Source organism: Terrapene carolina, unplaced genomic scaffold (assembly GCF_002925995.2).
Source record: "Terrapene carolina triunguis isolate 2854851 unplaced genomic scaffold, T_m_triunguis-2.0 Scaffold130, whole genome shotgun sequence".
NCBI lineage: Eukaryota > Metazoa > Chordata > Testudines > Emydidae > Terrapene > Terrapene triunguis.
In genome coordinates, this window is record NW_020664481.1 from 37940007 (window position 1) to 37958632 (window position 18626).

The following is an 18626-nucleotide window of genomic DNA, read 5'->3' on the forward strand; positions in this document are numbered from 1 at the left end:
TTTGCAAAAGTGCCTAAGTCTCACTTTAAAAAGTGACAGGCACTTAGGATCCTAAGTTTCACTGAAAGTCAGTAGCTCTGAAGCTCATAAATCCCTTAGACACTTTTGAGAATCTCCCCCTTGGACTTTTGTTCACTAGGAAGCTGATCCAAAGTCCACTGAAATGTACAGAAGTCTTTCCACAGATTTCAATGGACTTTTAGATCAGGCCTTACGAAGGTCTTTTTGCAGTCCAGCACACAGCCACAGAGGACAGTCAAGGCTTTAGGTCAGGGATTGGCAACCTTTGGCACACGGCTCGCCAGGGTAAGCACCCTGGCGGGCCGGGCCGGTTTGTTTACCTGCCGCATCCGCAGGTTCTGCCAGTCGCGGCTCCCACTGGCCGCGGTTCGCCATCCCAGGCCAATGGGGGCTGTGGGAAGTGGCGCGGGCTGAGGGATGTGCTGGCCGCCGCCATTGGCCTGGAGTGGCGAGCCGCGTGCCAAAGGTTGCCGATCCCTGCTTTAGGTCATAGAATCATAGAATATCATGGTTGGAAGGGACCTCAGGAGGTCATCTAGTCCAACCCCCTGCTCAAAGCAGGACCAATCCCCAGACAGATTTTTGACCCAGATCCCTAAGTGGCCCCCTCAAGGATTGAACTCACAACCCTGGGTTTAGCAGGCCAATGCTCAAACCACTGAGCTAGCCCTCCCCCCATAAATAAGTGGACTGTATTCATAACATTGACCTAAGAAGTCACCTAATAACATTTCCCACCCTCTTTAAAAACACTTTTGGTTAAATTATAAATCCATGACATCATAATACATTATGTTAACACTTCTTCTTCCTTCAGTAACCACTTTATGGATTACCTGAATGCTGTACGCTGACATTTGGAAAATCTTGATATAATTTATTAGCCACTACTGTATCATGTTCATATATCTTACTTAATCCAATTACCCACTATACTATGATAAACTTCTCTCTATACTCTAATACAAAATGGTGACAAAACAGAACAATAGAGCAGTAATAAATGGTGACAAACCAGAACAATAGAGTAGAACATTGGATGGCTTTCAGTAGACTATTCACACCAGACAAGAATAACAGACAACATACTACTATACAAAAATTATTTAAAAATGTTTATACCCTGTTAATAAAGACATTACCTACCTAGTTCAATCTGCTGCATCTGCAGAAGCGCCTGTGACATTAGCCAAAGAGGCATATTTATGCGTCTATGATTCAATTCTATTCCTTAATAGCTTCTGAGTTTATTAATATACTTTCTACACCTTTGCAAACAAATGTTAAAATATACACCTGCATGTCTTTTGAATATGCTATAGGGCGCAATCCTGTAATAGTATGGAAATGGACTAGATAATCTAGTAGATGTTTTCTATCTCTAATGTCTACTATTAACTCACCTAGAGTTAATTATAGGTGGACTTCTCTTTGTGAATGTGACCCCTTGACTTAGATCTTGAGAGGAAAAATTCAAAAGCTGCCTTTTGTTATATCATGCACCACATCGTCTACTTTTTATACGCTCACAGACATGATTTTACACCAGTTTAACCCAACAATGATTATATTTGCACAGTTTCATCTGCAATGTCATCACTGAAGTATGCAGACATGTGCCACATTGTAGAGATCAAGTCGATGTTAAAATTTAACTGAATTATTTAACTAGCAACCACAAACAATAATAGATGTGGACCTGAACTAAAACCCCAGATTCAAGCACCTCCTTCGAAGTTACAAATACAAACCTGGATCTAGATTTTGCAATTGGCCTTTATTTCTATAATACACTCAATCAAAACCCTGGACCGAATTACCCATGAAACTAAGTATTTGAAATCTGGGTCCTTCCTTCCCATCCACCCCCCAATTGGAGACACAGGTGACCAAAACCTCAGAAGAAACAAAAAAAAAACAGGTCAAGTTTGGCACCCAAAAAGCCACGTCTCCCAAAGTTGTACACCACTTTTAAAAATGTGGACCCTAATCCTTAGGTGTCCATCTTTTTACTGCTCAAGTTAAGACTAAAGGCACTCAAATATAGTGCTGAGATTGTTTCTTTTTAAAGCTTTAAAGCTTTTAAAGTCTAAGAAACAACACTAAGCAATCCTTTAACTTACCACAAGTCTCCATCTTCAACAGTCTTGTCATTTGGGGCTCCAGCATGTCCATAGTGCAAAACAGAGGAGTTGTTGCCACTGACATTGAAAAATAAAATACACAGAATTAACATAAAAAACAATTAAAAACACAAGGAGAAAGAAAACTGTGAAGTGTAAAATAGTTTTCTTTAAATACCAGAATATTTTAAGGCCCAATATCATGCAACCTGTTGAGGCTGACATAGAACTGGCTCCAGAAACAGAGTCATAACTGCCAGCTTTGTATCCCCTCAGCTGAGCACAGAAGATATTGGCATAGCTGAATATCTAGGTTTTAGAATGTAAGCCTTTTGTGGGAGGGAACATATTTTGTGGTGCAGCCCCATATATGCTACAATCGTACACCTCTACCCAGATATAACGCTGTCCTCGGGAGCCAAAAAATCTTACCGCGTTATAGGTGAAACTGCGTTATGTCGAACTTCCTTTGATCCACCAGAGTGCGCAGCCCCACCCCCCGAAGCACTGCTTTACTGCATTATATCCGAATTCGTGTTATATCAGGTCGCGTTATATAGGAGTAGAGGTGTATACATGTAACAACATAAAAGTAATTTTCATCTAATATCCATCTACTTCCTTTGAGAATTCCTTAATTTTTAAAATAATAAGTTTCCCTGTTCAAGGTTAAATGGTTCCAGTGGTATAAAACTGAATCTTCACTATAAGATCTGGGATGTTTAATAACTCCCGAGGAGCTACTGGGGCAGGAAAAAATTCACCTGTCCAAGTGAGCTGTTCAAACTTACCTCTAGCATGGTTAGGTATGAGCCCTACAGGAATGAATACATTCCAGATTGTTAGGGGATATTCCCACAGTGTAAGATGTCAGCCATGATACAAGGCATACCAACTGACATATTTACTTTTTTGTGGAGTAAAAAGAGAAAGTCAGCTTTTCATTGTAAAAAATACATTTTTTATTTTTATAAACCAGACTAAGTAAACTGCTGAATCACAGGGGAAACAAGAAGTCTCCAGAGAAGTACAGGCACTTGTTTCACATTTCTGAAAACTCCATGATCCATTCAGTGACCTATTTTTGGTCACAGTGCCTTGTTTTGCCTAGTCGGCTGTTATTCCTCTGGGTCTATCAAATATTGAGTTAAAAGATAGGAGAGATCTCAAGCTCTACTGATTTTCATTTTGCTATTCTCCTCAGATAGGTGCTCTCTCATTTTTTACTTCACAGAGGCTAAAAGAATTGTTTTATAGCCAAAAATACATGTGTCAGAACAGATATACTGGTAGCATCTGTGTCACCTCTCAATATGTGACTAACCTTTTATCAAAACCTTGCCGGTTCAAATAGGATTCTCTCAATTCTGGTCAAGGGGTGGCTTAGTGTCTTGGATGTAAATCATCCTAGGTTTAACTCCAGTGAATTCAATGGAGTCACATCAGGGATAAAAGTATCCCTCTGAAATATTTCTGAGGCCAGATTTTTTTAGCGCTGTACACATGCCGTTAGAGAAATGAAAATACATATGCATTATTTGCAGAGAGCTTTTACCATCAATGCATATTTAGTAGTTGTGCAAAGAAGTGGCCACTTAGATGTCTAACTGATCACTTGTCCATGAAATTAACATAGCTGTGTGTACATTCATAGCAACTGCATGTACAAATTCTGCATACATGCAGTTTAAAGGTCTAGGCCCTGTTTACATTTTTGATCAATAACTTTTTTTCATTGCTAAGGATTTTCATATTATAAGTACCAAAATCTGAGTGTTGTGGGATTGATTTATGAGGAAAGGAACTGTCAAACGTTAAAAGAACATTACAAGGTTACAATGTCAAGCACTCAAAAGTTAAGAAATACCAGAATTAAGATTGCCCAAGCAACCTTAATTTGGCCCCCCGCTGCATATGCATGGGACAGTCTTTACTTACATGATCATCCACTATTTTTTCTCCACAGGACCCCTGCCTCATTCAATACAAAGATGTGTCAGTGCTCACTTCATGAGCAGCTATTCAATATTTTGTTTCATCCTCAATGTTCAATGTATGGCCCTAAGCCTTATTTACTGCATATTACTCAAAGCTGCTCTGAATACAGAATTAATAATTGCTTCATGGGCTTTTCTATGGTGAATGTCACTACAGCATTTGAGTTCTTTACAACTATTAATTTATTTTCACAAGACCTCTGTGAAATCCGAGGGTGATATTATGTCCATTCCACAGATGGGGAACTAAGGCATAGAGAGGTTTAAGGTTAAAAGTATCCACCACTGTTAGGTGTCCAATTTGACACATCTAGTATCTGATTTTTCAGAGTTCTTAGCATTATACAGCATTTTATATGTTCAAGGACAGCTCCACTGAACTAAATTGCAGCTGTGAGTAAATAGGGAACACATGCAAAAAGTGACCACCTGCAAAAAGTTTGGTTTCAGTGACTTGACTAGCATTACATAGGAACTCTGTGTCAGAAGCAGAGAATCAAATTCTACAGGGCAGCATTCAACTGCCTTAACCAGGAGACTGTCCTTTATCTTCCTGCAATCTCCTGCCTCATTACTACATACTTTCCAACTGTAACAAATTAATTCCTCTGTCTTTCCCTACCATACGACTACTAGTTCCAGTCTCCTCCCGTGGGTCCTGATCTCAGTACCAGTCTCCTTTTCCAATCAACCCCAGCAGGGCCGGCTCTAGGCACCAGCGGAGGAAGCATGTGCCTGGGGCGGCACATGCTAAGGGGCGGCATTCTGTCCATTCTTGGGGCGGCACAATCCGTGCAGCTTTTTTTTTTTTTCCTTCGGCAGTTCGGGTGGCTTTTTTTTTTTTTTTTTTTGCTTGAAGGGACAAAAATGTTAGAGCCGGCCCTGAATCCCAGTCTCCTGGCCCAGTCAGTTCCAGGCCCCTCTAGCCCCCGCCTCCAGTCCTAGTTGTGAGTGTCTCCCCCACTCTGTCTCCTTGTCTCAATCTACTCTCCCCATACCATGGTCGAGCTCTTGTCCCCTCTAAATTTGAATCAGGCAACTTCCTTCTTCATACTGCCTGGGTATCAGCAGGGGGGTAATGAGAACACAGGAGAGAATCTCCTTGCCTTCCATTCTGACTCCAGCACAGCTTGGAGCTGCAATTGCAGAGAAGGTCCCACTCAGTTCCAAGCTGCAGCAAGCTCAGTGTGGATGGAATCTTCTGAGTTTTCAGCTGCAAAGCTCTAGCTAGTCACTCCTGAGCATGTGCAAACAGTGATTTTTCATCAAAGGTTTACAACTTGACCAAGTCTGGGCAGATTTTCATGGGACAGTAAAAGGCACATCCTTGACACAAAGACCACACTCCTCTGCCATATTTCGAGTCCCTGCTGCAAAGCCTGGAGAGACATATTTTTCCTAAGCCTTATTCTCAGACACTATTGAACCATTCTGTCTGAATTTTTTCAAAAACAGTTCAGCCAGAGACAGACATCAACCTGCAAAATTTGGCAAAGGTTTGGCAAAGTTATGAGCAACTGAAAACACAGTCTTATAATGGGAAGAGTCGGACAACCTTAACAGTAGACAGTGCTACCAACCCCACTTTTAATTACTTGGCCAAATGACGAAGAGAGGGTCGAAGAAGAAAATAGCTGTACACATTTATATGAAGGTTGTAAATGCCAAGGACCAAGAAATATTGGGTAGGTTGATCTAAGATGGTGTAACCAAAAATAAAAAAAAGTAAAGAACATACATTTAGGTCAAACAACAGTAAAAATTCCTGATGATCAAATCAAATAGACTATGGAATCCTTTCCCAAGACAAGTGTTGGGAGTTCTAATTTTTAGAGGGCTGGTCCTGCACTTCTTACATTGGCAAAACTCCCATTGAAATGGGAGCTTGAGAGAGTAGAGTTAGTAGGATTAATCCCTAAGATTTTATGATTCTATTCATTCTTGGTAAGTGTGGATAATTATGAGAATAAATAAAAGTGAGAAAAAAATTAAATGTATCGTCTTCTACTATAAAGAGCCCTACAGCTGGTTAATTTCTAGTGTATGCATGGTTTGCAATGTTATCAAACATACATGCATGAAAACAAGCCCTACAACACAGTTTGTCATGATTTTAGCTGTGTTATTTAAATAATATAATTTTTAAAATATTTTTACAAAAAGTGAGGATAAAACAAGATATTAATATTGTATGAGCAGTTTTAAAAATATATATTTAACATGGCGCCTCAGGGCTTGATTCTGACATAATGTATCTGTAGATAACTAGTTTACATATAACCATGTGATGGGATCAGCTTTGAGTATCGTGCACCATACCGCCTATGCATATTGATTCTCCTAATTTGTTTTACATGATAATATCAATTTATAATTTTATTATAATACATAAAATGTAAAACCGTCTTCAAAAATGCATGTACTGAAAAACTATGGCGACTATGGAAACATGTGCATTACGCAGAATGTTTTCAGCAACAGGTATTCCAAATCCAACAACGCTGGATTTCAGGTTATGGTTTAATTGTAGAGGTTTATAGTAAAAAAAAAAAAAAAAAATCACTCCTTTATTAATGAGCACTAATTACTATACTTTAAACCCTCTCTTTAATTTAAATGCATAGGAACAAATATAATTTTCCTTCAACTGGAAGGACATTTCTGAGGGCTTGTCTACACAGACAATTAGTTTGCACCAAGTTGGAGTGTTAATCTACCCACACTAGTCTTCTGGGATTTCTTTTTCATTCAGCCCATGACCCACTGTCTTCTACTGCTTCTGTCAAGAGAGAGAAGACACATGTCCTTCTCAGAAGTTATCAACATCAGCGTTCCATGAACCAGACAGGAAAAAGTGCTCTATGAGTGAAGTTACAGAAACCTGTCCATCTGGGACATCACCTCCAGGAAAGTGACATCAGACCATGGAGAGAAGTTCTAATATTTCGCCAGAAGTCAGCTCAAATATAAGGCTGCAGCTACACTTTTAGGCTGACTTCAAAGCAACTTTCAAAAATAAAGTCTGGATTTTAAATCAGACTGGTCTACGATTTGCTAGTATTAGTCACTGGTGGTATACACAATCCTTAATTTAGAAACAAATTACTTTTAATTTGATTTTAAAATGGTACGTGACAAATCTATATTTAAGTATCCTAAAACTTCAGAGGTGCTGAGCACCTGTCACTCTACTGACTTCATATGATGTTCAAAACCTCTGAAAATCATGACACATATTTATGTACCTTAATATGGATCTAGATGCCTATCTTTAGGCATCCAAATTTAAAAGTTTTGCCAGAGGATGTTTTGCCTCTATTTTAACTCCTTTAACAATTTTTCCAAATTGTTACTAATCTGAAGAATTGGAAAAGACCGGATAACTTGGTAAATTCATGCCACTGACAGAATACAAACCGCAGGAGTCAGAAAAGTTCAGAACATATTGTCAGTCAGAAAGGACTGTGAAAAGAAAAATAAGCAGAAGTAAGAGACGTGGAATGTAATAGCAGCAATTAAAAGAGTGTAATAATAGCAGCAATTAAAAGGGAAAAACTATAGCAACAGACAATTTGAAACTAACAATTAGCTGTATATCAGGAAAACCTGAATTAAAATTAAGATACCATAAACTACAACAGCAAGCTACTTCCTCTGAGATTTAGAGAGAATAATTTTAATCCAAAAGGGAGCATTAAGCAGCTTCTCTACACTTCTGGATCTGAGAGAGACTGGAAATATTTTTTATTATAATTAAAAGAAAGGAGCTGAGAGAGTTATTAACTCTACTAACCTGACTCAAGAGGATTTATAAAGGCCCACAGATACAAAGAGCCGTTTTACTTACCTATTCTTATATAACTAGAATCATTTGATGTGGGGAGCTGAGATAACCAACGGAGAAAACTAGTACCTGAGAAACACCCATGTCTGAGGTAACAGCTGCCAAATAGCTGCTGATCACACCTGTGAAGTAAGAGACTAGAGCTCTTGTAGTGCAGCTTAATCAATCTTTCTGGTCTCTCAGAGTGTATCTCCTAAGGTGTTCAACCTCCAGCCCTTACCCATCTCAGGATGGAATCTCATGATTCTTCTACTCCTAGCTCAGGATCTGGGTACTCTGCCCTGTATATACCATTGCTTAGTACTGTCCAGTAATATTGGAAGAAATGTATACAATAAAAGTATATAATATTTTGGATGTCCTAGAGAAGTTTCCAAATTCAGGTGAGCGATTGCAGAGCTGTGATTCTCTAATGCTGCTTTTTCATTCTTGCAATATCTGATGCTTTTACTAAAATGCTCAATATATCATTTCAATGTATGTTTTTAAATTTCTTATGACATTATTTTGGGCAACTGTTATAAAGCAAAGTAAGGTAGACAAGGTAATATCTTTTATTGGACCAACTTCTGTTGGTGAAAGAGATAAGCTTTGGAGATAGAGGTCTTCTTCAGGTCCTGTGTGTGTAGCTCGAAACCTTGTCTCATTCACCGGCAGAAGTTGGTCTAATAAAAGTTATTGCTTCACCCATCATGTCTCTCTAATATCCTGGGATCAACATGGCTACAAGGATACCTTTCTTTATTTGCAGTGTTCATTTTAAAAAGCATATGCGGCTGTGAGGTGGTTGCTTTAATCTTTGACAGAGTGACACTGTGGTCTGAAAGGACTGGGCCTGGGAGGAAGGAGCTCCTGAGTACCAGTTCTGGTTGATTCACTGTGTGACACTGGGCAAGTCACTTAACTTCTCAGTTTTCTCCAATGCAAAAATGGCTACTTGCTTATCTCCCAGGGGTACTGAAAAGGATAATTAGTTAATGTTTACACAGTGCTTTGAAGTAGTAAAGTGCTATATAAGTGCCAGGTATATCTGAATATACACATTTAATTATCAATAACTGTAACAGGGTTGGCACGCACCTTGCATGGCTGCCCCCTTTTCTCTGGCTGATATACCTGTAATCACAGTCTTTTTTCAGGGTGGCACCAGCCTCTCATGAGCAGGTGTGATCCTGCTTTTGGTTTTAGTTCTTATATTGGGGTGGCACCCGCCTCTCACGAGCACCCCCCCGGCTGACAGTTCTCTTGGTGGATCTTCAGCGACTCAGCCCTCCGGCCGAGCTGCATACACTGTCCCTCCTTCCAGAGTATACAATCCCGAGTTCTTATCATGGCCCTGGTATGGGGCTGTAGCTCTTCAGCTTCTTCCCAGAGGCACTGCCTTCTTCAACCACCCAGCCAAGGCCTATGTCGGTACCCGCAGTTGGTGGTGTTTCAGCCGTCCTTCCTGGGCTCAGTCTTCAACCAACCCAGCGGGGCCCACCTCGATACCTCTCTGGCCAGACCAGGTTCTGTGCTCGGTCTCCCTGGGCTTCAGCCTGCCTGCACTGGCCTTCCTCCTGCTGCTCTTCCTGCCAGCCAGGCATCTGGTCTTCAGCAGCCTTCTCTGGGCTTCAGTCCTGTCTGCAGTGAGCGCTCCACAGTGAGCTGTCCTTGGTACTGCTGCTCTTTCAGCCAGCCAGCCAGTCTTCACTCCTCGAGCTCCACACAGCAACTGAACTTCTCTGCTCTGCTGCTTGTCTTACATAGGGCCCTTCTGGCCCCAGATTGGTCGCTCCATCAGCCCCTCTGATTGGCCATTCTTCTGCAGCCACTCTAGGCTGCCTGGAGGACTTCTCTCTGCTATATTCTCAGGCAGGCTGATGCAGAGCCAAGAGGCCTCCAGTAGGGCCTCCGGACCTAGTCCATCCTGCCACAATAACCAAATACTGGTATTCTTATTTAATTGCATTTATGCACATCTACACTTAACATTACTTTTAAAGTGATACAGTCTTGGTTGAAATTACCTAAAGATCTTCAAGGTGCAATCTGATACCCAAGTGTGCATTCAGCCATAATAATAGTTAGTAGTAAAGTTTACTGATTTTTAAAGGTGACTAATCTGTATGTAAAGATGTAAACTGAAATATTTACTCCTATTCAGTTACCTACAAAACATTGAAATCTTTGTACTGTCTTTGACATGTTGATTTACCATCCTGAGATGATGATGAGCAACAATTTTGAGTGCTTACACTGAAAATTCATGCAAAGTTATTTATTTCTGTACTGAATTGCAGCATTGATTGCTCTTGATTTCTTTTGTGATTTGTTTAATAAAAACCCATTTAGTTACTAGCACTCAGAACTTTCAGATACCTTTATTTCTTCAGAAAGGAAAGCGGTAATTTGAAAAGGGGGGGGGGGGAAAGCATGAATGAATTAGTGAAGTCATTCCTATTTTGAAAATCCAGCCAGAATTTAGTAGATATTAACTGAACATGTCTGTATACTTTTTATTTAACTCAACAGCAAACTTGTGTTTATTTCCAAACACTATTTCTCTATAGAAACTAGAACAGGGCTTGTATCTCAAAGAACAGATTCAGTTATATAAGTATTCATTAATGTTTAGAGCTACAAAACTTGAAGCTACTCGACTCAGCACTAATACAGTAACAGGCTTTAATACACAGCTCCAATAGTTTGATTTTTGTACAATCCAATTATCCCAAAGAGTCATCTTTACAAGCTATTTATTTGTTGTCTATCGTAAATGTCTATTTTGTAAGAAGCGTCCCAATATCTGAGAAAGCATGCTTATTATTACCTTCTACAGTTAAAAGTCTAATATTAATTTAATTCATAAAGAGGATCCACCTCCCCTGAGTGTGCTCCACGCTCGCTCTGCCTCTTCCTGCCCCCACTCCTCTCCCTCCCCCACAGAGCCTCCTGCCCACCGCTGAACAGCTGATCAGTAGTGGGCAGGAGATGCTGTGGGTGGGGTGGGGGAGGAGCTGATTGACAGGGCCTGCCAGTGGGTGCTGAGCACCCACTATTTTTTTTCCTTGGGTGCTCCAGCCCCGGAGCACCCATGGAGTCGGCACCTATGCTCTGATGTATATGCACACCCTAAACATGGTGTTCACTAAACATGGTGTTCAACAGCCTGAAAATCCACACATAGGGGATCACTTTGGCATAGGGGATCACTTTGGTTGCAGCAACTTCTATGCAGTCAAAAACCAACTTGCTCCTTGGATAGGCTGGTGTCCACAGTGGGCCCGATTTGGTTCAGAATCATATGCTCTATCACCTTGTAGTTGATGCTCAAGATGGAGATTGGTCTATAATTAGAAGGTGATCTGTAGGTTTTCCAGGCTCTAAGAGTGCAATGACCTTGGCTTCTCTCCACACACAGGGGATTTCATTGGTCTGCAGGATGTTGGTGAAAAGCTGCACCATCCATTTCCATGCAAGTGGACCCAGGTTACATATGAACTCAGGATAGATACCATCTTTTCCCAATTTTGTGGCTGCAATGGTGGCATCAATCTTCTTACTTGTGTCCAGACCACTGGGACGATGAAGTGCACGTGGACATCACCTGCCAAAGTTGATGCTGGACTTGTCTCCAATACGGTTTGTTCACAGGCTGTTTTGAAGTCCACTAAATTTTAGCAGTGATGGCACTGGCTTTCACCTGCAGGCTAGTGGCATATGTGGGATTTGCAGCCCCCAGGTGTGTCAGCAGGTTCCAGGTGCATCTGCTCCAGTGTGTGAAGTTTAGAGCTTCTACACATTCATGCCATTTCCCCCTTGCTGCATCCATTTGACGACAGGAGGGCTTTTCCAGTGACTGTCTCTCTGTATTTGTCATATTTGTGGAGGAGCTCTTGGCTCTCTGAAGTTCAGCATGGAATGTATGATGACCTGTGTCCCAGGCATGTGTTCTTCTTTGCAACGGAGATTAGGAGTGAAGTAAAACAGTCAAACATCTTTGGTGCAGGGGGAGCACAGGAGATTGTGTTGTCCACAGTCCTAGTGAAAATGGCCAAATCTACTTTTTTTTGATGTTCCAGAGCTGCGCCAATCTTGAGTAGAGAACTGGGATTTGAATGCCAATATTGGTCAGTACTGGTCTGTGCTGGCTGTTTGGGAAGTTATCAAGGATGATCCACGATATGGGTATTGGTGTGCCTGTATCATCTTTAGAGATAAACATCAGATCAGGGCAGTATCCTCTGTCCCATCTTACAGAAAGGAAAGTGATGCGCTGTTCTGCATCAAAAAGGAGGAACATATCATTTGCCAACATGCAGTGTGTCAGTTCTTCACCTGCAATGTTGCTTGCTGCATAGCCCCATTGTATGTGGTGACTATTAAAATCGTGCACAAATACAGCAGGATCCTATGCATTCTGTATTGCTGGTTGAGGCCACTGTGCACCAGTTGGTTTATATACATGAATGATGGTTAGCTTGCCGATGCACATGGAGATTATAGTTGTTTCTTTTGTGTGCTATAGGAAGTAGAACCACATATTAGTTGATCTCCTGCTTTAAATAAATTGCCAGCCAGTATTTTGTATGGTAATTGCTGGCTATGAATGTATAGCCATTGATTTTGTATTAATGGACTTTTTCTTCATTTGCAACACGGATCGCCTGGAAGACAAGGCCATCGATGTTGGTCATTTTCATTATTTTCTCCAGGTAGTCACACTAGGACTGTGAGAGGCCTTCAACATTCAACTGGCAGGTTCGATCTGCCTAGTATGTTGGCCCTGAAAAATTTGGCTTATTTCGTTGCTCTTTTCACCAGGAAGATGACCACCTTTACAAAGTCCATCCTATTAAGTGAGAAACCACGACTAAGGTCATCAGACTAGTGACTGAAAATCAACTGTTGACCTCCCAGGTAAAGAGCAAGAACTCTCAAGTCAAATGAGAATAAAGGGTAAGTTTTCAAACAAACTAGGTGCACAATTCAGTACCAAAATTGCATATGCAATTACTATAATTTTACATGCAAAGAGAGTAAATGCATTTACAAAAAAGGAACTGAGCATTTTCTGCAAATGGCAGAAAAAAACAGGGATCCTAAAAGTGCCCTTTATCATTTTGCCCACGAGTGATACTGAATGCAACAACAGCTTTATGAACCTAAAGTTTAGCTTACTTTACAGCATAAAGGCCATTTTATACTATTTGATACAGCAACCCTTTCATTGTAATCAGTGGGAGATCTGTTGTGGACTGAAGGTACCATATGGCTCTAATTTTGAAAATCTGGCCATGGATCACACTGAAAAATGCAGTTAAACCCTCTTCACAGAATGAGTTTTACATCCCTGTAGTAAAATATTTACTATTTTCTCTTCTAGTTCTACATATTAAAAATTTATGTTTATAGAATTACAAATGATATTTTAGCAATATTAACAAAAATATAATTTCAACAGCAGATGTTCAGCAAGCAAAGAGAAATGGAGCAAAATTTCCGTAAAAGATTAGTTTATTTGCAGTGTATAATAAATTCAGAGACCAGGAATTTTGAAAATGATATGAAAGCCTTTTTTTAAAGAAAGAATATTTCAGAGAAAGTACTTTTTTTTTTTTTTTAGCTACAAAGAGAAAATATTAAGTCTTTCTTCATATGCTGTTTCATTAAAAAAACCTATTGGCCACAGAAGTGAGCATAAATGTGATACTGGCAATATTAGCAATCATGTAATCTCCTGAGTGCAGCAGAATCTGTAACCTATCTAGTTTACACAGTGCTAGCCATCTCCCCGTTGTTTTCTCAGTAACAAAACTTTAAAGCTCACTTTACTTGTTTCCAAACATATATGGTAAAAATAATTTTACACACTTCCAATGGGATCTTGATAATAAATATTACAGAAGTACACAAAAAGATCTTACCTGCCACAGATACAAGTGTAAGAAGTATGGCGCATGCCACCGCGAGTATAGCAATAATGCTGAAACAGGCTGCAAATAAAAAAAAATATCAGTAATTAATAATTTATTCAGAAACAACACAAAGCAAGAAAGCAAGCAAGATTGCACTGAAGCGAGACTTGTGTGTGCAAGTCCCCCTACTACCTGACAAATATCTCCTTGAATTTCTGCTCAATTTAACAATCAAATTAACCTACATTCTCTCATCTCAGCCAGTTTGTGTATTTTTCATCATGTACCTGTCATCAAGCCTGGTATGAAACTTTGCAACAGAAAAACTGCAATGAAGCATGTTTAATTTCTGAAGAATGGTAAATTGCTTTCCTCAGTAACTCGGCACAGTAAAACAACTTTCGAATACACTGGTTTACCTGACCTTAGAACCAATTAGCTAATAAATAGTTAAAGGATCAAAGGCTGAAAACAATTGTTAAACTGCCTGGGTCTAAGATTACAGAGTTGAATAAAATACCTCCTTCTGGCATATCTGAAACACCAACTACAAATACAATCCACATTTGTTGCAAACCCCTGCCTTAATATTTTTCAAAAAGGAAATGCAACTCCCCAGATAGGCTGGCTCTCTCCACCAACAGAGGCCAACCTAAACAAAGGTAAAGGAGTCTTTTCTGGAGTGGACTGAGGGGTCCCACTGGGAAAGATGATCCAAGGCTAGCCCAAGCCTTTTTGAAATTTCAGAGTTTCAGGTTTGCACACCACTGAATTGGCTCTGACACCTACAGGTGGTCCCCGCTAGTGCAGGTTGATGCAAACTAGCAGTGTGCGTGGGAACCTGCTGGATAGCTGCCCATGCTGCACCTGTTCTCTAGATAAAAAGACTTTATTTTCCCACAATCCGGCACATTTTACTAGTACAGTACTACAATCCACAGTAAGCGTAACAGGAAAAAAGTGTGTGTTCTATTACACACTGAAAACATGAAACTACTTATTTTCACTTAAGGTGCTTAAATACCTCAAAAAGAACAGGAGTACTTGTGGCACCTTAGAGACTAACAAATTTGTTAGTCTCTAAGGTGCCACAAGTACTCCTGTTCTTTTTGCGGATACAGACTAACACGGCTGCTACTCTGAAACCTTAAATACCTCAGTTATCTTACCATTCAAATGTGAGCAATAAAATAAAGATCTGGATCTCAACACCAAGACTATACTGTAGTGAATAAGAGCCAGATAAGGAAATATTACAAAAGTGCTTGCTTTATATATATAAAAATAATTCTGGAAGTTTATTCTCTTTGCAGCACTGTCCTCCTGGGGGAGCTATTTAGCCTTGAAAGCACAAAAGAATTTTCATCTTCACAAATATTGCGCTATAAAAGTCCTTTGCACATGAGGGCAGATGTGCCCACAGCACAATCACTACAGGATTAGGTGCTATAAGAGCTAAGCACATATCACGGACCCTTTTATTCTTTGTGAAATATGCTCTAATTACAATCCAATTCCCTTTAATATTGAATGGATTCGGAAAACTCATTTGTTGTAATACCAAAATCATTTCATTAACACAGAGTGATAATGGTGTCATTCAAACTTCAGAGACGTTATGATTTTGTCCTTTTGTAATAGCAGTCCACAGAACACAATGTTCATTCTTTGAAGGACATTAAGAGTATTACTTAAACAACCATAGAGTCAAAATATATTTCAAAACTTCCCAAAGGGATAATGAATGAAAGATACACACCAACCCCCCCAAATTATGCACACATAAAGGAAATGAAAACAGAACCATATCTCTAAGGACTAAATCCTGACTTTTCAGGGAGATGGATTTTATAGGATTTTTCCTCATCTCTAATTACAATGAATTTACAAGTTTTGGATCTCTCTGGAAATTTAGAAGTGTGCAAAGAGAAAGTCAGAAGGAGAGGATAACAATACAGGAGTCTGGGAGATACTCTGAAATTAAGAGATGGGATAACAAGAGCCCTACTAACTTTCACAACTGGATGTTATCAATCTTCCATTTGGCAGTCACACATATTTAGTCTCCACTATCACTTCACTTTATGGACCTATGTTTCTTTCCATTTGCAAATTCTAGGTTTCTGTCTCCATAACACATTTGCATATAGAAGTCTATTATTACATGCATTGTGAACATGCACCCAAACATTTTGCCCAGTTCCATCTTATATTTGTATGTATGTATAGTAATGCTTATTTAAGTAGCTTTCAGTGTTATTTTTATAAACCCCTACATAGTATTTAAGTGACTGAGTGAAATATTTCCTTTTCTCCGAAGCTTTCAGTAACCTTCTAAAGTGCTTTAAAAATGAAATAATGAAAGCTGTAAACTTCCTTCTATCTTAGATGATATAAAGATAGCAGGGCTTATTTTTCCATGTGACAAATGACCACATATTCATAAAGCTGGGACTTGTATGAAACTTCATACAGTAATATAACCGTTACCTTTTGCTGCATTCCCAGTTCAGCAATAAAAGGTAGTAAAATAAGTTAAGAGATGCTACATATAATCTACCTATTGTCTGAACTTTCTATTTCCTTTTTCCAAAAATGGTTACATTGGTTGTTTCACATGTTATGGATTTCTTTTAAAAAAGAAAAACTAAAAAGGCATTGTTAATGTGATTGTGCCAGGGATAGTATATCTTTACTGGGTAATGTGTTTTCCACTAGAGACAGGAGTAAAATTATTCACATTATTGTATAGTTACTTTCTCAGTCACGTGATTCATTATAAATTATGTGCTAACGTGGTTGCCATCAAAAAAAGTCAACATCTGCCAACAGTGGCACCTGAATTTCCACAGTTATTTCTTATTGCAAGTACAAGATATAACTGTAGCATTTCAGATACTACTGCTGGCAAATGCTGGCTTTTTCAACTTAACAACTGTATGTCCAGCATCTTAAAAGTGGCCTCTATCAGTCTGGCTCCATTACAGTCAATGGGAGTTTGAGCCAAAATTTCACCCCATATGCTGTAGTTTCTGTAAGAATTTTGCATTGAACAATGCAGCTTATAGTTATATGAAACAGAATATATTTTTCTGAGTAATACATTTGATGGATCTTCATGGCATTCTCCAAGTGCAATGCAAAAGTTAAGGGAGTGAAATACTGCAAGTTGGACATATGACTTAGGGCTTGTCTACACTTACCGGAGGCTCAACGCTGTGGCTATCAATGCATCGGCAGTCGATTTAGGGTCTAGTGAAGACCCGCTAAATCGACCACCGATCGCTCTCCCGTCGACTCCTGTACTCCACCTGACCGAGAAGAGTAAGGAGAGTCGACGGGACAGCGGCTCCCGTCAACATCGCGTAGTGTGGATCCCACAGTAAGTAGATCTAAACTATGTCAATTTGAGTTACGCTATTCACGTAACTCAAATTGCGTAGCTTAGATCGACTTTTCCCTTTAGTGTAGACAAGGCCTAAATCTGGAAATCCATATGCAGCTATATTGGAAACACTGTGTCTGGCATTTAGGCTGGCCGCTTTTTTGACCAGCTGCTATGTATGTTTAATATGGTTTTATGTTGGATCTGGATCATCTGTCTAAGAATTTCTAATGCATGCATCACAGGTGCAAGCAGTTGGCACGTCTTTTTTTCCCTCCCCTTTTAAGTTTCATAGACAGTATTTCCCCTTTAGGGTAAATGTATTTTTTGTCACCCTGCACACTATATATCTTCATGGTGTATACAGATCAGTCATTGGTCTATTTACGTCAGATGTTACCCTGTTTATCCACATAATTCTGTTTGAACTTCTATGTTCTTTTTACTGCTTTGAAACGAAAATTTATTTTTTAAAAGAGCAAATACCATCAGGTAGTTTTCATTCAAAATTCAGGTTTTAAAAATTATTATAACTGACTGAAAGCGTGTCTTCTGGAGTTTAAGGATAATTTTAAAAACCGACCTCTCTGTCACTGATTTAAAAAAGGGCAAACGTTAGCCCCTATTTTATTACAGCTAAAGAAAATCTAAAGTATGAGCTTACTCTTTCTTAAATCTGAAGCATCAGGTCATCTTATTCCCACAGCTATGCCTATTCTTGATTATTTTATTGACATTGCTAATTTAAGGGACAAGAAAATTTACCTCCCAGAAATGTTGGGTTTTGAGCCACTGGAAACAACAGAGAAGCACTGTCACAGCTACAGGGTGAATAGTGCCTTAGGGGGAGTTTTCCAATAAACAGCTTTTCCATTATTTTCTTCAGGACTCTTATCTTAGCCATTGTTTCATTTCCTGTTGGCTTCTCTCTTAACAGCCTTGTTTGATTTAACTCCTGGCATTCAGATAGGTTAATATCAAACAGATAACTTGAGGAGCATCTGATATTTATAAAAAATAATACACAACTCCCTCAGTTTCCACAAGCACATACTGGTATTTTCAATATCTTAAGTGGTTATTGCATACAAGTAAAGTTAAACCTCCTTATTTTATTGTAAGAAAATAAAAAAACCCACCTGATTTTTTAAGGGTTTTTCAAACTATTTTAATGTAAAATCTACTTTGGATTATCTTTTCTGTCAACAAATGACTAGAATCTCTCTTAGCATATTTTATACTTGCTGTGTTTGTGTTTTTATGGCAATCCTTAGGTGGGTTTCTAATGCAGTATCTTACACGCTGGCAATTCTAATGGGATCTCTTGACCAGGAAAAAGGAAACCAAATAAGGTAC

General features: G+C 39.3%; 1 protein-coding gene across 1 annotated transcript in view; it reads right to left on the bottom strand.

The window, feature by feature from the left end:
- Positions 1-18626, bottom strand: part of PEPD (peptidase D) — a 228231-nt gene that overhangs the window by 73512 nt on the left and 136093 nt on the right. Inside the window, exons 10-11 of the mRNA XM_026652794.1 lie at positions 13895-13963; positions 2145-2222 (exon numbers count right to left, since the gene is read on the bottom strand). Coding sequence (XP_026508579.1) covers positions 2145-2222; positions 13895-13963 — 147 coding nt within the window. The remainder of the gene's footprint in view (positions 1-2144; positions 2223-13894; positions 13964-18626) is intronic.